General features: G+C 39.3%; 1 protein-coding gene and 1 long non-coding RNA gene across 2 annotated transcripts; one reads left to right on the top strand and one right to left on the bottom strand.

The window, feature by feature from the left end:
- Positions 1–236: 236 nt before the first annotated feature.
- On the top strand, positions 237–19,857 carry NDUFV2 (NADH:ubiquinone oxidoreductase core subunit V2). The gene is made up of 8 exons (XM_061131211.1): positions 237–392; positions 4,397–4,462; positions 5,862–5,924; positions 6,012–6,128; positions 8,296–8,464; positions 10,045–10,154; positions 13,610–13,686; positions 19,544–19,857. The coding sequence occupies exons 1-8, from the start codon at positions 339–341 to the stop codon at positions 19,635–19,637; spliced, it is 750 nt and encodes a 249-aa protein (XP_060987194.1). The 5' UTR covers positions 237–338; the 3' UTR covers positions 19,638–19,857.
- LOC133047743 (uncharacterized) lies at positions 13,694–23,609 on the bottom strand. The gene is made up of 3 exons (XR_009690830.1): positions 23,348–23,609; positions 18,128–18,229; positions 13,694–14,682 (listed from the first exon to the last, which is right to left on the bottom strand). It is a non-coding gene; the product is annotated as an uncharacterized LOC133047743 (long non-coding RNA).
- Positions 23,610–23,658: the final 49 nt, after the last annotated feature.

A 23,658-nucleotide genomic window follows, 5' to 3' on the forward strand; every position in this document is an offset into this window, starting at 1 on the left:
CAATCAAGAGAGACAGCTAAATCCTCTTAAGGCTCCAGGAGAGAAACTCGTCCCATAAGCCCGGATCGGCGGAGCGCCAGTCTCCCGGAGACTTCTTTCAACGAGTGGAGCCCAAGCACCGCTCGCTCTACTGCTTTCCGGGCGCCGGCGGGCCCCGCCCCGCCCCGCCCCGCCCCGCCCCGCCCCGCCCCGGAAGTCTCCGCCCACTGGCCCCAGCAGCCCCCGCGCGCCCCCGCTGCCCTGGGCTCGCGGGCTGGACTCCGGCGCGCGCACGCCGTGCGTGCCGACCGCTCGGGACCGTGCCTGGTGTGGCCCCGAGCCCCGCAGTTTGGCCAGCCATGTTCCTCTCCGTGGCGCTACGGGCCCGCGCGGCCGGCCTCGCCGCCCACTGGGTAAGGAGGCTCGAATGAACGCGGACACCGCCCTCCCCGTCTCTCTCCGCGCCTCCCGTAGCGGCGGGCACGCGGGAGCCCGGGCCTGTGACTGGCTCCGGGCGGCGACAAGGACACCGCGGCCTTCACCCTCTTCGGGGAGGCCTCCCCGCGGCGGAGCGTGCCTCCGCGTGCCCGGCCGCGGGCGTCCCGTTCCGCGGAGGGACGTCCCGGGGTCCCCCGGTGGCTGTGGGGAGGTTGGCCAAGTGGGGTGTTTCCGCGCCCGAGGCCGTCGGGCCGGACTCCCGTGACCTCCGAGCACGTCTCACTCGGGGAAGGACACTTGAGTCCCCGGGCGAAACGCTCGTTCGTGCTCACTGAGCAGTACGCGCCCAGAGATGACGAGGGGGACGGCGGGGCGTCCCCGGCTGGGCCTTGGGATGGTGGGGCCAGTTTCCGGGGGAAGGGGCCAGCCGGGCTTTGGGCGTGGGGCGAGTCCAGCGGCTCGCAAGTGAGTCCCGGTTTCTCCTGGTGGCCGCACCGCGCCTTCTCCGGACTTTGGGCCTCTATGCTTGTCCCTGGTGTTCTCGGATATTGCACTGTACAGACCTGGTCTCTCAATAAACGCTTGAGGGTCCACTCTTACCTGCTGGGCTCCAGGTGACAAAATGTGGATAATGTGATAGGGAACAACATTCCGCTACTGCTTTCCGTGTGCCAAGCACTGTTAACTCTTTACACTCGAAATCTCATTTATGAGGTTGATACTGTTATTTCCCCCATATTACAGTTAAGCTATGGATTTAGACATCCCCTATTCTTGTGGAATTGATAGTCTTACGCAGTAGGAATTTGAGGTAGTAAATACCGTACACGTAAAGTTTCAGTTGATCCAACAGATTTGTACTAAGCGGGTCCACTTTATAAGCGTGTTTTTTTCTACAGTAAATACTAGACTACTGCAGGTTCCAGAGTAGATGGTGATTTAGTCGCTCAGTCGTGTCCGACTTATTGCAAACCCAGGGACTGTAGCCAGCCAGGCTCCTATCCATAGCATTTTCCAGGCAAGAATACTGGAGTCGGTTGCCATTTCCTTCTCCAGAGGATCTCAATCCCAGGGATCGAACCCAGGTCTTCTGCCCTGTAGGCAGATTCTTTGCCGAATGAGCCACCAGGGTATGTGGAGGAACCTCATTTGGAATCTGTTTCGTTCGGATATTCTACTACTTAGAAGTTCCACAGAAAGTTCCCTGTTGGCGTGGTGGTTAGGATTCCACGCTTTCACTGCCTGTGGCCCAGGTTCAATCCCTGGTAAGGGAACTGAGACCCCAGCAAGCACTGACCCACCCCAGCCCCCACCCTTGCCCCCAGCTCCACCAAAAAAAAGAACCTCACAAAACCAGTTAGGATACTCCCCTAACCCCCAGTATCCTTCAGGAGTCAATCGTGCAGTGTTAAGAGATACTCATGAATAGAGCATCCAGTTTGGTTTGAAGGTGGTATAATTTTTCCTAGAAGCAATAGAAATAGATTAGGGGTGGGATCAGATGGACTGGGGAGAGGGTATTCTAGGTGGAAAGGACAAAATAAGAAAAGCATAATGTTAGGAACAGCAAGTAGAATTAAGTTAAAAAAATAAAAGTCACCTGTCATTTTATCAAACGGGAAATTACCAAAACGTGAACATTTTGACGTCCGCAGTGAAAAGACCTTAACAGAATTTTTAAAAATTGGATCGTATTGTTCATACTGTTTTTGTAGCCTGTTTTTTCCCATTATACATTTTGAGCAACTTTCCTGGTCAGTAAACATTTCTGTCATTTTTAATGCTGCATGATATGCCATTGTGAAGATGTTCTGTAATTTATATAATCAGGCCTTTCTAATCTTTTACAAATATTGGGATATCAGAATGACCTAGCAAAAGTCAGGAAATACGTGAGTAAAGAGGTCTCACTAATGAAGTTCCTTTCCTAAAAGAGAAACTTTTAAGGGAATCATTTACATTTTCAAAGAAATTGCTTATTTTGTTATAATTGCTGCTTTGTTAGCTAGCTGCCAATTTCTTAAGCCACAGGCTTTTTTCAACTTGTCATTGATTTAAAAATATCCAGAATTTAGTACTGTGTCTAGTGGAAGACACTTGTGTGACTTTGAGCATAATTTTTAATCTCCTTGAACTTTATTTTTTGTTTTTGTGCAGTAATATCTTATAGAATGATTGTCAAGAATTGCCTAAAAATTATGAAATATGGAGCAAAAGCTACTCAGAATAGGTTTATTTCCATCTTTCCTTAAGTAAATTGCCCAGCGTTTCCTGTATTGTTGACATCACTTTACAACTGATGCTCCCTCACTGCCAAGCCACTAATTAGTTTCATAAAGGTGAAAGGGTTGTGGCATTTTCATGGATTATGTTTTCAGTCTTAGAATTTTCATTTGGTTCTTTTTTTATGGTTTCTATTCCTATCTTTTCATTCATTGACGATATTTTTATGTCCTTATGCACTGTTGTAGTCCTTTTGAAATTATTGTTTGGTAATCTCCACTGGTTGTCTTTTTTTCTTGAAAATGAGTTGTTTCCTTTTTTGTTGTGTGTTGAATAATTTTGGATTGTGTCCTGGATATTGTGAATGATGGTCATAGAGGTTATGAATTTTTAAAATTCCTCCAAAGAGTATTTTGTTGTAGTTATTGTTGCAGGCAGGCAGTTAGCTTGACTGAAACTGCGGCCTTGCTCCCTTGGGCAGCGGCTCACATATTGGCTCAGCTCTTTCAGCGAGGCTGTTTGGCGTCAGTCACCGAACTGGGGGCTTCTCCCTGGCTTTTTCTTTTCGTGGGTTTCCCACTTGCCTACCCCCCTCCTGTGGTGGTGGTGGTTCAGTCGCTAAGTTGTGTCCAACTCTGTGACCCCATGGACTGCAGCACGCCAGGCTTCCCTGCCCATCACCATCTCCCGGAGCTTGCTCAGACTCATGCCTCTTGAGTCGGTGATGCCATTCAACCATCTCATCCTGTCTCCCCCTTCTCCTCCTGCCCTCAGTCTTTCCCAGCATCAGGGACTTGTCCAGTGAGTTGGCTCTTTGCATCAGATGGCTGAAGTATTGAAACTTCAGCTTTAGTATCAGTCCTTTAAATGAATATTCAGGGTTGATTTCCTTTAGGATTGACTGGTTTGATCTCCTTGCTATCCAAAGGACTCTCAAGCGTCTTCTCCAACACTGCTGTTCAAAAGCATCAATTCTTTGGTGCTCAGCCTACCCTATGGTCCAACTCTCATATCTGTACATGACTACTGGAAAAACCATAGCTTTGACTATACAGACCTTTGTTGGCAGTGATGTCTCTGCTTTTTAATATGCTGTCTAGGTTTGTCGTACGTTTTCTTCCAGGGATCAAGCGTCTTTTAACTTCATGGCTGTAGTCACTGTCCACAGTGATTTTGGAGCCTAAGACATTAAGACTAGTTTTTCTCTTTGAATTTAGCTGCCCATCATGGGATAGACTGGGACTTGGCTTCATGCGCAAAGAAAAAAAAAAAAAAACCAAAGAGAGTAATCAAATGGATTCCTTCCAAAGTAATTGAGTATGGTCAACTAAGAGCAGCTTTCTGACTAATACTTTTATGGCTGGAGTTTCTAAAGTAGTGAAGAATTGAAAAGGGGGTAACATTCAATACATTTTTACAGAATGAAAACATGTTTATGAAGATCCATAGCGAATAAAGGTTGGCATCCAATTTGATTCAGACATAAGTGAAAAGCAGTAAGTTAATGGTACATTAGCCCTGCAATTGTATGCAAAAGAACATAGGAGATCTAGTTTGTGGTTCTGGCTCTTCCATTGACTATTGTGTGTTACCGTAGGCAAGCAAGATAGGAACCTTACCTTTGAATCTCCATTTCCTTTACCACTGAGCCATGAGGGAAGTCCAACTTACTTTATAAGTTGATTCTATTACTTTAAATTACTAATCTTAAAATTTCATAAGGCATTTGATTTACTGAACTTTCTTAAAATTTTAGGGAAAACATATAAGAAATCTGCATAAGACAGCTGTTCAGAATGGAGCTGGAGGAGCCTTATTTGTGGTAAGTAATTACTAAGATTTCTTCAGAATGAAAGGACTTGGAAGTTTGGCTAAATGCAACATCTTAAAGAGCAACATCTCTGGTGTTTGCTGGAGTGGGAGTTTGTGGGAGTTTAAATATAGCTAATTGAATTCACTGCATGTCCAGTTAAATTGGTACCAGGGCCACCCTGGGATTAAGAATTTAGATTATTCCTTGGTGAAATAACTGTGAGCCCTAACCTGATTTCTTGTCATACTGTGGATTTTTCAAGATCATTTATGTTGGCTCGCTGAAGATTCTGAGGCTGCAGATTGGGGAATCCCAAAATGACACCAGCTTGAAACTCATGGATTTCAGTAATACAGTGAATACATTGGCAGTTGTCCTTCATGTTTTTGGTTTCCAGGGTTTCACTACAGGTAGAGGTTGATTGGTTGCACAGTTCAGAAGGACTAAGATATGTATGCCCTTTCTGTGACAAGGTACATTTTTCAGAAATCAGTCTAGTATCTAAGGGCAGTTTGGTGGAGTTGTGTGATGATTCAGTTGGTATAGTTTTGGAAAATGAATTATTTTAAGGCTGAATCTTAATAAATGAGTTAGCCATACTGTTAAAAGTAGAGTCCTGCTTTGTATTTTGTTGTCTTTGTCTGAAAATATTTGAGATGATTGTCCAAAGAAACTTTGTTTCCTTTTCCATGTCCTTGAAAAAGCAGAACTTTGAGAGTTAACACATTAAGGGATTCAGTTCTGTTTCACCATATATACAAAACATTAATTGATGTAAGTTTTAATCTCAGTGTGACTCATTTGATTTCCTGTTGACATGCCATTTCTTGTCAGTGTCTGAAGAGGGCCTGCTCTTATTGGAGAAGAAATAAAGCTTGCTGTTGGCTAGTTTCTGTTACGGAAAACTATCTGTGGGCTAGTTTCTGTTGTGTTGGGAAGAGATGGTGCTTTTGGAGTAGGTAGTGGGTCTCTGATAATCTGGTACATTCTTTTGGAAAAATGTACATATTGTCACACTCAAAATTTTGTGTCTTAATTTCATATGGCTTCCCAATAATCGGGAATTTTTTTGTAATTATATTACGTTAGAAGATCGTATTCTCTCATCAAGTTGCTTAACACTTTTTTTTGTTTTTGATCCTAAGGCTACTTCTTGTAACTTACAAAGGGTGATTTTGAAAATGTCTAAGTTTTTTAATTCTGCTAATATTATTTTGGTAATCATACTTATCAGATGTGTAGTTAATAATGTTTAGCCATTGCTTTTGAAGCAAGGATAGATTGACATATATCATGTTTGAATCAAAGTGAAGAAATTAAATGATCAGTAGTAGTAAGGTACAAAGTTGTTCACACTTTTCAGGAAATGTTGATAATTTTGAGAAAGATTTTTTTTCCTTTTGTGTAGCACAGAGATACTCCTGAGAATAACCCAGAAACTCCATTTGATTTCACACCAGAAAACTATAAGGTATGACTGAATTAATGTTATGATTAACTTACAGAATATTTAGTATCTTCCAGATACATAAAAACAAGTGCTTTTTCTCTGATACAGAGGATAGAGGCCATTGTGAAAAACTACCCGGAAGGGCATAAAGCAGCAGCTGTGCTTCCAGTTCTGGATTTAGCCCAGAGACAGAATGGATGGCTGCCCATCTCTGCTATGAACAAGGTACTTCATTTTTGTGTTAGTTCAAAAAGAGGAGAGGTTGTATATAGTAACTTCCTTATGTGGAAATTTCTCTGACGGTTATTAATGTCATAATCCAGGAATTTGAAGTTCTCCTGGATTGGCTAAACTCCGGGAGATAGTAAGGGACAAAGAGGCCTGGTGTGCTGTAGTTCATGGGGTTTCAAAGAGTTGGACACGACTTAGCAACTGAACAACAACAACAAATCATTTATATATCTCATACCCTAAATTATATTTATGTTTCTATTGGTTCACTTAATAATGCAGAAAACTGAAAGGGTGGAGCTTTTTATCCTTGCAAGAAATAGTAAGGGCATTAGAGTGAAAGATGCTTTTTTCCTGTCTTTGAGAGGGAAAAAAGATCCCAAATATGTATAATTTGCTGTCAAGATATTCTGAAAAGGAATGTACTGTTTAAATACTAGAATTGCAGAGAAAAAGATCTGCTCACAACTAATGTGAATCTTTTTATTACTTTGCATTTTTGGCCCCAGGCTTTAATTAAAATCCTTGTAATACATGGTATTTGTGACCTTTGGTTATGGCAGCTTGGAATCAACAACCTAGGGAAATCTTTTGAGTGACCCATTTAAATACAGTTAGTATATTCACGCATATTTTAGGACTCATTTTTTCCTAATAGTGTTTTCAGCAGTAATCCAGATTTTAAGTTTATTCATATCCTTTTAATGTAACTACATTTGTATGGTATTATGTTACAGTGTATTATTTATGAGTGTCATACAAAGTCATATTATTTGATTCTTGTGAGAATCACATGGCTAATAAGCCAGTGTTGATATAATGGAAAATATATTTTACTTTGAGCTCAGAGATCTGATTTTTTTCTGGACTTGCTCATCTGCAGTGATGATTCTGGACTAGACAAAGCTCTTCCAATTATTATATTATTATTTCTAAGTGGTAGAGCTGGGGCTGACTCATCTCTAATTCTGTGCAGTTTGTACTTGACTGACTTCTGCAGAGATTCTGCTGTGCTTCATTCCCCTTGTCACTTTCTCATTGTAACAAGGGGAATGTCTTAGAGTCTTTCTTGGAGTCTAGGAATGTCCTCAGTTTATCTAATGGAATCCTGGATGCAAATTTTAGATAGAGTTCATAGATCTCTTATGTACTTGGCACGGTACTCTAACAGTGTTGTGGACCCTTGTTGTGTGTTTGTTTTGATTATGAAAAATGTTATAAAGCAAGTTTGGTTAGTGATATACTTAGTAAACATAGGTGCTTTTTTATTTCAATAAATAAATGTTTGGGGGTGTTTCTAAATTCCTCATATTTTTATAACAGCCAACTTCCTCAGTGATGATTTAGGTGCGTTTCTAATCATAAATAACTTTTTTTGAAAAATTTATGTTTGTGATGATGGTAAGCTTGTTGAAAGTCTTGCTGAGTGTCAGGCTTAGCAGAGCAAAATAAGTGTGAAAACATTTAAAAAATATTGTCTTATCCTGTGTAGAATTGGATAAGTATGTACGAGAGGAAGAAACGGCATACAGAGAATAGAATCAAACTTCTTTCCACTTTGAGACTTTTAATGTTACTGCCCCTCCCCCTCCAAGAAAGCCCACCCTTAACAACAAAAACAATATCCAGAGGCCCATGCATTGTTACTTAACCATCACTAAGGCATAGGGAGGTGTACAACAGCAGCTCAGGAGAACTATTTTAGTTAGACACCAGGGCCCTACAACTAGCTCATTAATTGGACACCAGCTTGTGTATTTTGAGAGAGTTCCCCAGGTTCAGAGGTATAAGCCTGATTTAGTACCACAGAATTAGATTTAGCATAGCTACTTTAATACTGCAGGAGTGAGCCCAGGGTTAGATGTCTTTTGAGAATACATTTCCTTGAGAATCCCTGATAAGAGAAAGTTTAATATATTTGTCATTTGAAATGCCATTTAACGAGTTCTTTTTTCATGTCAAGACCTGGATATATGTGCGATTTTTAAGTGTCAAAATTGAAGGACTTATGCCTCACAGATATCAAATACAGATGTAGTTTCTGTATTGAAGAACTTTTTTGGTTTTTACCAAATTGAAGCATTTTTGAAATTAATGTTTTTTATGACCTACATAAAGCTCAATTAATAAACATTGTAACCATATTATTAAAATATTTTAGGTTGCAGAAATTTTAAAAGTACCTCCAATGAGAGTGTATGAAGTAGCAACTTTTTATACAATGTATAATCGAAAGCCTGTTGGAAAGTATCACGTTCAAGTCTGCACTACTACACCTTGCATGCTCCGAAACTCAGACAGCATACTGGAAGCCATTCAGAAGAAACTTGGTATGGGACACAGTCTATTTATAATGTTGATGAAAAATAAATTTGTCTTTTGAAATGTGACCTCTTTCTACCTAAATTTTCCAACTTTTACTATCATACTGGATCTGTACTTCATGAGTTAATTTTTCTTACTGTGTTTGCCCACCATTATTTCTTCCTGTTCTGTATTCTTTAGTTCTCATTCTCAAAGCTGAGTTTTCATGTTTTCTTTGCTAATCATTGAGTATGTTTTAAAAGCTTCTTGAAATTTTAAAGTTTTTGTTGTTTAGAAAAGTAAGTTTCCCTCATTGTGTGATAGCATGTGGCACATGAAGTGACTGTATTATCCTCATATTCTTCCAAACAAGACTTCGAACAAATAAGATTTGAACAGGAAGAATGCTTCAGGAAGGGAAGTGTGGAAGATGATGTTATTACAGGGGCAAACTGCCATTGTCACATTTATCACTAAACATATCAAATGAAGTAAAAGGAGGTGTCTCTTAATCTTGTTGTTATTGAATATAAAGTACTTGCATGTTGTAAAAATAGCCGGACAGTATTAAAGTATATAAAACAGAGGCTGAAGTCCACTTAAAATTCCATCCCCCTACCTCTGAGGTACAAATTTGTGATGACAGTTGGGTATATCAGTTTTAGAGTTAATGTTTTAATTATTTTTATTGTTGAATACATACCTGTAATATGTCTGTTTGCTTTTTTGCACTTGATTTTGACTATAATAATATGTATGTCTGCCTCATTTTTCTATATAAGTTAAATTATGCTGCAGTTACTTTCATGTATGCATCTCTCTGCATACTTGTCCAACTGTGCATGAAGGTTGTTTCTGCTGGGTCAGATTTTACCAAAATGCCTTCCCTAGGAAGGCGAGGGTGGGATGATCTGAGAGAACAGCATCGAAACATGTATATTTATCAAGTGTGAAACAGATCACCAGTCCAGGTTGGATGCATGAGACAAGTGCTCAGGGCTGGTGCACTGGGATGACCCAGAGGGATGGGATGGGGAGGGAGGTGGGAGGGGGGATCAGGATGGGGAACACATGTAAATCCATGGCTGATTCATGTCAATGTATGGCAAAAACCACTACAATATTTTAAAGTAATTAGCCTCCAACTAATAAAAATAAATGGAAAAAAAAAAAACAAAAATAAATAAAAAATTTTAAAAAATGCCTTCCCTAAAGATTTGAGAGTACTTACTATCCTCACATTCTTAATGATCTTTGACATTAACTGTTTTCTGAGTCTTCCCCAGTCTTATTGTATAGCTACAATACAATAGTAGGTTAATTATCAATGATCAAAATTTATATGGTCTGATACACTGTTATGTAACAACAAACACTTGAGGTGAGGCCCTTGAAATTTGACTGTTTGAAAAGGAACAGGTCCACTTAAGAAATCCTTGAATGTTCTATAAAAACTATAGAGTTCGTTTAAGAAATTCAGTGCTCTTAAATACTTTTTACATGCCTCTGTAATGCCTCTGTAATGGGTTGGTTTTGTTTTTTTTCCTTAAACTATGTTGCAATTAAAATATTATCTGAGCCTTACAGTGCTTATTTATACTTTTAGGAATAAAGGTTGGAGAGACTACACCTGACAAACTTTTCACTCTTATAGAAGTGGAATGTTTAGGGGCCTGTGTAAATGCACCAATGGTTCAAATAAATGACAACTACTATGTGAGTATTTACTTAATGTAAATTAAATTTGTATGACATTATATTTAAAATACTTGGTTTCCTGTTGGTATAAATATCTAGAAGGTTTTTTTTCATGGTTTCAAAGTTTAATAAAAATAAATAATTAATAAAAATATGTCAGTTTTAGCTTCCACATTATTGTCCATCAGAACATTTTTCAAAAATTGTCATCCAAAAAAAAGTTATCATTAAACATTTTTGCATTTAACTCCAGGATACATTTTAAAAACTTTTAAATAGCAAAAACTTAAATACAAAAAATCACCACCACAGCTTAATAGATAACATTTTAATACACTTGCTTCAGGTATTACAACTTTAAGCACAGTACATGTATAATAACAATGATAAGTCTCTTCAGTCATGTTCGACTCTGCAACCCCATGGACTATAGCCCTCCAGGCTTCTCTGTCCATGGGATTCTGCAGGTAAGAATACTGGAGTGGGTTGCCATTACATAGAAATAAGCTATACCTGAGGGTGAACCTCCTCTACCCCCATTCAAAATCCTGTTCCTTTTCATTCCCAGAGCTAACCACTATCATAAATTTAGTGTGTATTCTTCCTGTATGTGTTTTTTAAACTTTCAAAATATATGTATCCAGGCATAGTAGTCATACTGTGTTGTGTGTTTTAAAAATTTTACAGAGATGGTATCATACCTTTCTCTAAAAACTGCTTTAGCTGGATCTCACAAGTTTTGATAAGTAATATTTTTATCATTTAGTTCTAAATGTTTTTAAATTTCGCAATTTTATTTCTTTGACCTATTTTTTTAGAAGTGTTAATATCCAGGTGTGTGGCGTTTTCTAGTTATCTTTTTTAATTGCTTGCTACCCTAATTATATCATGGTTTTCATTCATAATATCTTGTTAGCTCATAACTCTTAGCTAAGTTTCTTTGTGGAAATTCTTTTAGGCCCATGTTGAAGGTAGATTCTTCCAGAAGAAGTTGACGTTGCTTCTCTCTTGCTCTTGGAAATACTACTGACCCAAAAGAAATCCCCTCTCCTTATATCCTCTTCTTCCCCTGAAGTGTAAGGTTCCAGACTAGCCGGGTGTTTTGAGGGGCAGTTTTAATTTCTGGTTTCCTTTATATTGAGAATATAGCCTTCGGGTGTCTCCACTTTGTGTGGTTTGGATGCCCTCCTGTGCCTGCGACTTTGTCCCTTGCCCCTATAAGCTGTGGCAGCCTGAAGCCAAGTTTGTTTGGTGTTCCACTTGTCTCCCTAAGTTTTCATTGAGTTTTGGACCTCTGAGTATTTTTTCCTTGTCAATGTCTTAATAAAATTTTAAAGTTTTTGTTTTTTATTTTATCCAGAATTTATAGTTGTTACAACAGGACATTCAGTCAGGATAGCTAGTGTGCCATAATGCCTGAAATGGAAGTCTATGATTTTATTTTAAATGAAAATGAAATTGGACTTCTTTGGCATTTTACATTTCTAGGATACTTCTGTTACCTATAGGGATTTTCTTCATTTGAATGATGGTGATTCAAATTTATTACCCCCTCTCTTTCTCATATGTTAAAAAAAAACCTTTAAAAAAAAAAAAAACCTTTTAAAAATATGGCAATATCTTTCCCTTTCCTACATTTCTGCCGTTTACTCATAATCAGGAGGATCTTAATTTAAGCAGGAATTAGACAGTCAAGGCTTTGTATGAAGCACTGTAAGTTTAAATATAGTAGATTATGGGTTTATGTAAGAGCTTCTTTCAGTTAGTCGTGGTATGGTCGGTGGATAAAATGAAATAGTCACATAAACTTTGAATGGCTACCGATTAGGGAAAAAATATAAAATACATTTTGAGGATGGTTAAATTTGAATATGGTCTTGACATTTGATTTTATTAAGGAACCATTATTGTTAATTGGGTGTGATAATGGCATTGTATTATTTAAGAACATTTAAAAATATTCTGTGAGTTCCATGGTAGTCCAGTGGTTAAAGCTCCACGTTTTTACCGCTGTGGCCCAAGTACAATCCCTGGTCAGGGAACCAAGATCCCACAAGTCATGTGGCATGGCCAAAAAAAAAAAATGTTCTTAGGAGATGCCTGCTGTGGTTATTAAGGTGAAGTGTCATGATGTCTGTAGCTTGCTTTTAAATGGTACAGTACAAACACAAAACCAGAAGGCGTATTGTACATAATTCAGATATGACAAGAAATATGATTATTCATGTGAGCCTCGCTGGTGATTCAGCTGGTAAAGAATCCGCCTGCAATGCGGGAGACCTGAGTTCGATCCCCTGGGTTGGGAAGATCCCCTGGAAAAGGGAAAGGCTACCCACCCCAGTATTCTGGCCTGGAGAATTCCATGGACTGTACAGGGTTGCAAAGAGTTGGACACAAATGAACGACTTTCATTCATGATTATTCATGTATACTTTTCAAATTTTCATAATAAAGAATTGCGGGGGATAAAAATCACTAGATGAGTTTAAAGATTCCTTCTAGTTTTGAGGTTCTGAGCATCTTTTGAACTCTAAGCCGTTTTTGTTTCTATAAATGTTTACCATCATCTGTTAAAGGGCTTCTGTATGGCAAGGCTCTGAGGACACTGTGTGGCACCGTCATTCTCTAGTCTAGAACCAGAGGCCAGAACATCTTAAGGACTTAATAATTTTGAGGGGTAGGGGGGATATGATGTACTTTAGGCATTTTCCTCTTAATCTTGCCCCCTTCTATTTTGACTAAACCTATCGCGCAGCCAGGGTTAGGAGTGTGTCTGTGTGTTTTAATTGTATTTATTATTTTAAATAACAGAATCCTTTCTTGAGGTCAGAATTTTACACAGATGCACAGTGTACAAAATACAAATCTGCTCTGGTTGAAATGGGGATTGGAGGGTCAGAATTTTTAAAATAAATGTGTCTAAAATTACTTTTCCCTTGGAAAATTAAGTTTGAAACAGGTTGAATTTCACCTGGGAAATCAAGAAGATATCACTAGAGTATTAGGTCTTTAGCTTAGCAATAGATACAAGGCATGTACTATTTATGACTGCCAGTGCATCTCACCGATTCTTCAGGGACATGGCATTTGTTGAGCATGTGCATGGCCATGTTCTATTTTATGTATTTTCGCTTTTAAACCTCAAAACACTCTGAAGTCAGTTGAGAAATGAAGAAACAAATTTGGGGAAGCTGAGTAATTTCTCTAAGACTGCTGGCTAGTAAGTGCTGGAACTTGAGTTCAGATGCAGAACTGTCTCCCTCAGAGCCCCGCTCTGTGCCGCCCCTTCAGCTGCAGCTCCTACTGCGACTGCATTTGGCAGGACAGGCTCTGTCCAGGAATTATCAGGTGTGCTGCCTTGGCAAGTAACTCGTGAGCTGGGACAGACAATAATAAACTGAGAACTAGGGATTCACACTTGATTGCAGTAGTAGGATGTAATTTTAATATGACTGTTATACGGTTTTTTCTAGGAGGATCTGACACCTAAAGATATTGAAGAAATTATTGATGAACTCAAGGCTGGCAAAATCCCCAAACCTGGGCCAAGGTATTTTTTCAGTTTCTTTTTAGTAAATTTTAATGGCTTAACCTAAGTTAGTCTTTCGTGTAAACTTAATTTAAAAATTTTTTTTTTTTTTAATTTTTTTATTAGTTGGAGGCTAATTACTTCACAACATTTCAGTGGGTTTTGTCATACATTGATATGAATCAGCCATGGATTTACACGTCTTCCCCATCCCAATCCCCGCTCCCACCTCCCTCTCCACCCGATTCCTCTCGAAACATCCCACCCTCGCCTTCTCCCACAGAGTTCAAAAGTCTGTTCTGTATTTCTGTGTCTCTTTTTCTGTTTTGCATATAGGGTTATCGTTACCATCTTTCTAAATTCCATATATATGTGTTAGTATGCTGTAATGTTCTTTATCTTTCTGGCTTACTTCACTCTGTATAAGGGGCTCCAGCTTCATCCATCTCATTAGGACTGGTTCAAATGAATTCTTTTTAATGGCTGAGTAATATTCCATGGTGTATATGTACCACAGCTTCCTTATCCATTCATCTGCTGATGGGCATCTAGGTTGCTTCCATGTCCTGGCTATTATAAACAGTGCTGCGATGAACATTGGGGTGCACGTGTCTCTTTCAGATCTGGTTTCCTCAGTGTGTATGCCCAGAAGTGGGATTGCTGGGTCATATGGCAGTTCTATTTCCAGTTTTTTAAGAAATGCTGGAGAGGGTGTGGAGAAAAGGGAACCCTCTTACACTGTTGGTGGGAATAATTTAAAAAATTTTATACTGTAAGTCTATGGGAGTTTTCAGGAGCCTTGAATACTGTCTAAACCAACTTGTCATTTAAAGAAATGATTTTTTTACCCTCTCTAAAACCCTGTCAGATAATCATCTGGTATATACCTGGATATTTATAAGGAAGGCAAATTTACTACAAATAGAAACCTATTTCATTGTTTAAAAGTTCATGCTGCCAGAATTTGACTCAATGTCTGTCTTCCTCTCTTCCACGTAGAGGTCCCAAGATTATCTCCTTTGAACAAACACAAGATAATTTTTAGACCTCTTCCAAATGACAGCTCTTTAGTTACTCGAAACAGCTATATCATCTTCCTCATATCTTTTCTCAGATTTAATATCCACAGTTGTTTCATTGTTTTTCCTTACATGACATAGTTTTGGTCTTCCTCCTTTGTATGTCTTCTAGTTGGCTGATGACTTTCTTAATGTGATACTTGGGCTAATCACAGTATTTGAGATACATACTCACAGCATGTAGAACACTGTGGGACTGTCATCTTTATTCCAGACAGCATGCTTATAATAATGCAGCCTAATTACATCAATTCTTACTTCACATCATTATACCATTACATTGTGCTTACAATCAGTTAGAATACCTAGATCTTTTTCAGCTTAAACATTGTTTATCCAGGTTGTATTATTCTAATTATTCCTTTCTGGTTTCACCCTGAACTTTTGCTTCCAAACAAACTCCTATTCCTTATCTAAGTGTTCACATTACTTAAAAATTCTCTCAATACTAGCAGTGTTTGCATAGTTTAATAGTCATATTCCCTTTGTATTTTTTTCCTGCTTATGTCATAAAGTTTTCCTTGTCTCAACATATTTGTAGGTTTTAAAGGCCATATAGTATTCTGATGTATTGAGAGAACTATGATGTGACCTTTATAACATTGTATTAAAATATATTTTCCTACTTTTTGTTGTAAACAACAATTCTCTGAGGTTGAATTACTAGGTCAAGAGGGTATGCATGGTTTTGTGGTCTGCTGGAAGTACTGAGAAGTACTCCCTCAGTGTTCTTGCTGACTACTGACCCTACCTAGTAAGAAAAAGGGACTTTGCTTGTGGTTCAAATGGTAAAGAATCTGCCTGCAATGCAGAAGACCTGGATTTGATCCCTAGGTGGAAGGATCTCTTGGAGAAGGGAATGGCAACTCACTCCAGTATTCTTGCCTGGAGAATCCCATGACAGAGGATCCTGGTGGGCTATAGTTCATGGGGTCACAAAGAGTTGGACATGACTAAACAACTAACATACAATGAGAAAAAGAGGTCAGTTTAGGATAACTTAAGTTTAGCAAAGGCAAGCTGGCCCCTAAAAAACATACTCTTCTTTCAACACTTGAAATGAATTTACTTAAAAGAGGCTTGGCATTCTCTTCTTAGTTCCTCACTTTCTTGAGCTACACTGAAAATATTTTTAGGAATAAAATATTTCCACTTTGAAGAATCAGTCTCCATCATGGCGGCTACTGAAGTGAAACCTTTTGTCATTTCACATTACAATATTTCTCTTGTCTACTTTATTGCATTCCCTCAGCATTCATTTGTTTTACAAATATTTCTGGATACAGCTGTTTGTGAGTCACTATCTTAGGTTGTGTGTACAAATTATGAACAAGGTAAAGTCGTCATATATTTTATATTCTAGTGATGGAGACAACTGGTGTAAAGTGAAAAGTAAAAGTTCAGTTGCTCAATCGTGTCCAAGTCTTTGTGACCCCATGGACTCACCAGGCTCCTCTGTCCATGGGCTTCTCCAGGCAAGAATACTGGAGTGGGTTGCCATTCCCTTCTCCAGGGGATCTCCCCAACCCAGGGATTGAATCCGGGAGTCCCACATTGTAGGCAGACGCTTTACCATCTGAGCCACCAGGAAAGTCCTTTAATTGGTGTAATATCTGAGTAATAAATGCTGGGAGAATGGAGGTAAATTTAGTCAGGGGAGGCATTTCTGAGGTGGTTAGTTAATGACCTGAATAAGCCCAAAGGAATCATGTAAAAATCTGGAGGAACAATGTTATAGAGGGGAAAGAAGATGTATTAAGGCCCTGGAGGAAAGGTAAGACGACATTATGGCTGAAGTGAGGTGATGAGGGAGGAGAGGGGTAGAAGAGGTCGGAGAGGTAGAGACCCAGGTAAGCAGTTTGGGTTGAATCCTCAGTATAAAAAACTGTTGAGTGTTTTCAGTAGGGAATGATATGCGTGATCTTGTTAAAACTATCGTCCTAGTTGCTCTGTAAAGAATAGTTTAAAATTTAATGGATGTTGTGGGACAGAGGAATTATGAATGCTTTCTAACTTTTTAGGATGAGTACCTCTGATTCCATTAAAGAAGATTTGAGGTAGGGCAAATTTGGGGAAGAAAAGTCACTTTGTTTTGGATGTGCTACTTAGCATGTTTGACATGTCTACTTAGACATTCATGGTAGAGTGGCTGAAAGGTAGATACAAGCTTGGAATTTAGGGAATACATTAGGGCTGGAAATACACACTGGGAGTTTGTTAGTTATTGTATTAATAAATGGCATTTAAAGTTATAAGTCTGGATGAGATTGTGTGTGTTAGTTGCTCAGTTGTGTCCAACTCTTTGCTACAGTCCCAGGGACTGTAGCCCACCAGACTCCTCTGTCCAAGATTGAACCTGGGTCTCCTGCACTGTAGGCAGATCCTTTATAGTCTGAGCCACCAGGGAAGCTCCTGGGTGAGATTACGAGGGGTAAAATTAGAGTTTGTTTTTAATCCAGGGGGTACTGTAACATTGTATTTGAACATGAATAAACAGGAAGTAAGTACCACAGTTAAGCATTTTCAACATCTAATAATAGGGATGTTGCTTATCAGTAACTTTAAATAGTTCTTCAGTGGGAGTTTTTGACATTGTTCCAGATTTGAGCCAAAGACTTTAGAATTACTGGTTGAGAAACCTATTTTTACTTCCTTCTTACTACCTTTTATTTAGAAAGTTGAGATAGGGAATTCCCTGGCTGCCCAATGGTTAGGACTCGGCACTTCCACTGCAGGGGACACGGTGGGTGGGAACAAGATTGCACATGCCACATGGTGCAGCCAAAAATTTTTAAGTGAATAAAATGGCAGTAACCAAAATACAACTATAGTTATTCTTTAAATTATCCAAAGCTGGCTACTTCTTATTAGTATTTTTATAATAAAGTGCTTTGCCTTTAATATTTGACAGAGGTGCTAGTTGTGAAACTGGTTCTGTGGTAACTGACTTTGAGCCCTGCTGTCACGTATACTCTGGCCAGAACTGGTAAAGAGGACTGTCTCTCTGGTTCAGAGCTGCTTTTATTTTGGTAAATGATGGCTAGAAAGAAAATGCTAAACTGATGGTAATACAATATTCCTACATTTATAAATATTTGTGTGCTAGGGATTGTTTTTAAAGTACTGAACATAACATCTAATCCTGCTTCCAAATTATTGATGAATAGAGGTTGTTTTTTAGTATGGATTATCTGAAACTAATTTTAAACCCAACTTGAATTCTTCATATTTAGTTTTAAAAAGATATTTTAAATTTTACAGAATTCTTTGGGGTACAGAAAACATCTTCCACAAGAAGGAACATAGTAAAGGAGAAGAAAGAGAGGTCCTTCAAAGTTAATTAATTTTATTATTTTACTGGTAGTCAAGAACAGCAAGTGTACCTGCTCAGTTGTGTCCGACTCTTTGCCACCCCATGGACTGTAGCCCATCAGATTCCTCTTCTGTCCATGGAATTCTCCAGGCAAGAATACTAGAGTGGGTTGCTACCAGTTAACATTAAAACAAACAAACAAACAAAAAAAAATTACAAAGCGAAATACTGTTTTTACATCATTTTGCCACTTACCCTACAACTTTAATTTTAGGCTCTAATGGATAGAGCCTATCCGTTAGATATAATATAGCGACTATACTATAGTGTATAGTGACTGCTTTTGTATTTGGTTTTCATAGTAAACCTGTAATGCAGATATATTAACTGATTTCTGACTTTGTATGTATTCTTTATTATACTACAGTAGTTACTTGCATTATGTAATATAGTAGCTTGAAAGAGCTTATAAATGATTATGTGGTGTCATTTTCCTGTCCCCTCAACAAATGATTTTCTAGGGCTCTAAAAATAGACTTGTAAGATTGATGACAGAATGTGAAGGGCAAAGCCAGAGGGAATAAAAAGATTTAATTGACTAAGTTCTTCAGCTGAAATCTGTGGCAGGAACAAGGTAAATGAACAAAGCCAGGGAATAGGAGGGTGAAACAGGAGTAGGTGCTGAGCGAGGCTCTAGCAGCAGCGGTCAGACAAGACAGAGGTTGAGCCTGAAAGATCACTTGGGAAAGTATGTGTGGGGGTAAAAAGAGGACAGGTTCGTCTACCTCTTGCTGCCTCTCTTCATAGAACTGTAGGAGGACCTGTTCATGTTTTCTTTGCGGCACCTGCTGATCTGGAGCCTGCTGTTGAAAAATACTAATAATTTAGCCTTTAAAAACATCAATACAAATTAATTTCATCTTCACTGCCTCTAAGGGACCTCCTCCCAAGCCCTTAAATCTCTCAAAAGAATTCAGTTTCTGTTTGTTTCCAAATATAGTGTATTAAGTATATATTCCCTATGACAATGGATCTCAGTCAAAATAAAATTCAAATATAAAAAGAATAAATGTAGTGCTCTAGTTTATTAAAACATGATTTTTAAAAATGTCCTCTGGGGTTGAGTTCTTAGCGCTCATCTCTGCGTAGACACTGACTCACCCCAGCCTTGGTTTCTGTGTCTGTAAAACACTGGCCAGTGTCCCTTGTCTCTTGGCATTGTTGTAAAGATTTAATGAGCCACTGATATATGTTCACTGCTGAGTAAGAACTAGTATTAGTATTATTTTTTTATTTTTCATATTTCATATTTTTATACATCAGTTTTCATATTTAGGAAGTGAAAATCTTGCAACAGTTGTGATGTTTGGATTAAATAGTCCGTGCTAGTTCTTGGGAGAGAAATAGTTTCTTATCTGGGCTGTTGTGAGGTAACAATTATAAATGGTAATCATTAGCAGTCAGCTTAATGTTACTTTTCTTTCAGGAGTGGACGTTTCTCCTGTGAGCCAGCTGGAGGTCTTACCTCTTTGACTGAACCACCGAAAGGACCTGGGTTTGGTGTGCAAGCAGGTCTTTAATTTATATCCAGCTGTAAATATGTCAGTGGAGAAATATGAATCTCCTATCTACCTAAACTTTTTATATTACTTGTTCATTTCCATCTGTGTACACCTTGCTTGTAACCTAGCAACTTACAGCTGTTAAGTATCATGTCAAAACTTCAGAGCATCATTTTCAACTGCCTGTTCACTTATCAATATTAGGGTACTGTGAAATAAAAATTCTGTCAAATTTCAAGTATATTTTGCTCTCCCATCTTTAGCCATAGCCAAATCTTAATACGATCTCTCTATAAACCTTGTTAGTATTGTGGCACACAGTTGTTACTGTAATTTCAACTGGTAAGTGATATGTCAAGCAGACTGTAGGTGTAACAAGGATAAGGTAGTTGTCTTTAGATGTACTGTTTATCATTTTTAAAGAAGGAAGGTACAAAACACTTTGACATTATCCTTCACTCTTCTGACACTGCAGGTACACAAAAACTAACTAGGGGAAGAAACGAAGTATAACTTGAGTTTGAAAATTCAGTGGGAATGGGAAATATGCTCCTCCGTTGAATGCATATTACAAGCTTAGAAACTGAATGCATACTACAACTTAGAAGAATAAAACCCGTTGTGTATAACATCCAGTTCAGGAAACTAGCTATGAGTTTTGCAAGCTGGAATAAAAAAGTAATAGCCAGCTTTAATTCAGGGGTAAATCTAAATAATCCAACTGTTTCAGGATTTCTCAAAGTCACTGGTTGGCCTTAATCTTATGACAGACTAGTATATGATGCTTAAAAACATGAACATACATTTTATTTTTTAAGACTGTCTTTAAGAATTAGTTTTCATTTTTCACCTAAGAAGGTAACAGCAAAAGTAATTTTTCAAGAGGCACAAAAAAAATAACACAGTGAAAATGCTCACTTCTGCCCTGGAGCCCTCAGACCATCTTCCCACAGGCAATGGAATGCTTTAATATTATTTTTATCTCTTTTTTAAAAAAAATTAGTCTATCTTCTCTTTGTTAGCTGTTAAGCTTTTATTTGAAATTATGACAAAATACGTATGAAAAAATTAAAAATTATGAAAAATTTAAATAACTTTAAATTCCTTTAAAGTTACTATTGTAAAAAATGTCTTACATTCTTGACTTTTTTTTTTTCCCCAAGTAGATGAAAGTTAGGAATGGGAAAGTTTCAAATACTGGCTGAAAAAACAAGTTATGTATTAAGGATATTGGTTATTATGTTCTATTTTAGAAGCAGAAAATTTGTTTTAGGTCTTTATAGGCATAATCTTATACCACTATCAAAACATACTTTTAGATCATCACTTACAGTGCACTACAGTAGTATGTATTAGGATCTTGCATTGAATCTTGCGTAATTTTTTTTGCCCAATTTTTTTGAAAATTGTACCAATTTTTTACATAAGAGCACTGGTTTTTAATAATTACAGATAGGCTTTTAAAAACATCTGGCAGGTAAAATTTCATTATAGTAATCCAATATGGTTCCAAAGATATATGAACACAGATTCAAAACTCCTTGCCAGTTTTCAGTTGCTGGAGATGACAGCTATAGCCTAGCCTGCTTCTCAAACCAATAAAGAGAAGCTGGCGTTGTTGATGTGTCTGTCTAACGCCATTTGCTCCCTCATTTCCTCTTCTCAGTTCCTAGCTCTATGCTGTTTTCTTCAAAAAGAGATATTTAGGGAGGAAATGTTCATATTACAAAAATAAACCAACAAATAATTCAAATTGTCATTCCTCCTATTGGGCAAAAACTCATGCCTGGCTCTTTTGGTGGTTTTTGGAGTGGCTACTGAATGTTGCTAGGGAAGGCTACCAGTTCCTCAGAAGTACTTGCTGTAACTGGACGGAGCTACTGCCCTAGTAAATCCTACAGCAAGTGACAATCATATGGGTATTCACTGCCCAAGTGTTAAATCTGCGTAGACTGTCAATATGGTAACCCAAAACTGAGATTGTATTTTTATTAATTCACCTTCCCAAAATATGGCAGGATATTTTGAATGATCTAACTGGACTTAAATGTAGGAAACATAACAGTAGTTGATTCTTAACGGTAAGAAGTAAGTTGGAAAGAAGGTAAATTTTGCAGGTGGCTTTTATTTCACATACCACATACACACATTTTAAGTGTCTGCTAGTAATAATCCTAAATAAGTGTGATAAAACTTAACCTTGGCTAAGAGTGATGTTTATTGCTTGGGATCCTTGACCTCCTGGTGCTATTAAAAAAACATTTTGCCCACTTGCTGAAGAGATTTGAGCTAATGAAACACAGGGTTCTACAATGAAGAGCCTTAGCAACATGGTCAACTAGCTCCAGCTACTTTTCAGGCCTCTATCCTAATAAGAATTACCTTCTCGTTTGTACTTCTAGTTAAACATTAAATAGGAAAATTAGCTCCTCTTCATCAGTTTCATTTGAACCTTTCCAATAACAAATTGTGGCTGATTTACAATGTGTCACATATAATCTTAAGTTTAAATTAAAAATCTTTTGCAACTTGAATAATTCTACAATGAACTTTGTACAGATAGTGTCCTATTCAGTAGTAGTCAGTACAATGCCTTGGATCACAATTACCCACGTAATCTGATTTTTAAGTAACAAGGCTGTGCATATAGTTATTGCCATAAATTATGGTTAACTGATTTCAGCAAATTCAAGATTTGCTTTCAATTTTTAACTGAGGCTTGTACTGCTGTAAAAATAGCTATTGTTATTGTCATTACAGCGAGTTAAATGAGAACCAACTCAACCACTTGAGAAGTCAGACGAGTTGGTTATAAATTTTTAGTGGATATGTTACATTTAATCTGGATATTTATGGCATGAAGTAACAGTGTTCCACTTCTAGCCACAAGGTGCACTCTTACTATTCATAAAGATGGGAGAAATGTAGGAAAGGAAAAAATAGTGATCTTTAATGCAAGTTTATGCTTTATATAGTTAAATGTTGGGATGTAGCTTTCTCTGTCAAGTCTGAAATATCTCATCTGCTGATTAATGACAAACTTTTAACTTCACTAAGTCACAAACCCGTGCTGTTAGTTTAGAGGCCACAACGATGAAGGCCCTCTGATGGTTAGATAAAGGCATGCACAAATTGTCGCGGATTAACCTCTTTGTAAATAAAAAACCACCAGAAGCAACTCAGAATAAAATGGTTTCCTTCCGATTATGTAATCCCTTCGGTGGTTAAATAAGGGCAAGTACAGACTGTCGCGGATTAACCTCCAGAGGAAGTCAGACTGCCAGCAGCGGGGCTGCCGAGGCGGTGACTTTTCCTCTGCGCAGTCCTCCAGCTGGCAGTGCCCCGTGCGGTTGGGGGAAAATGCACCAAAATTTGTCTTAAAAGGTTATCCGAAGGTGTGACTGGGGGAGGGCGTACTGCAGAGTGCGTGCGGGCCCGGGGGTAGGTGCACGTGGACGTGCTTTCGGGACGGGCCCGGACCCACCTGGCGCAGGTGAGGGCGCGTCGCGGCCCTGCTGGTCCCCGGGCTCCCGCAGGTGCGGCCGGCCGGCGCGCAGGCGCAGTGCGCGGAAGCGGGTGCCCGCCTCTCCGGACGCCCCGGGCCCACCGCGCGCCACGGGCCGGGCGGACACCCGCCTCCGCCTCCAGCCGGGGGCGCAGCGTCGGTCTCCCGCGTCCCAGCTGGCAAACTCGTCCGCCCGCCCCCGCAAAAAATAACATGTGAATACCCTACGTAGACAGCCTCTTCGTCCTCGTCGCCGCCGCCATTTCCAGAAGTTTCCAGCCAAGCCACGGTGGTGGCCACTGCACAAGGCGAGGCGGCGCCTGCGCTACTCTCTGGCTCCCTTAGCCCCTGCCTTCTGGGGTCGGAGCCGGCGGAGGGGAGAGGGCGACGCGGCGCTCCGCCCGGCGCCCCGCCGACCCCGCTGCCCCGCGTACACTTGGTACGCCCCGACCCCCGCCCCCAGCTCGGGAAGCTTCTCCCGGCGTCTCTAGAGCTGCGGGCCGCGGGCGGGGCGGGCGGACGGAAGGGGCGGCG

This window comes from Dama dama, chromosome 27, assembly GCF_033118175.1.
Source record: "Dama dama isolate Ldn47 chromosome 27, ASM3311817v1, whole genome shotgun sequence".
Taxonomy (NCBI): domain Eukaryota; kingdom Metazoa; phylum Chordata; class Mammalia; order Artiodactyla; family Cervidae; genus Dama; species Dama dama.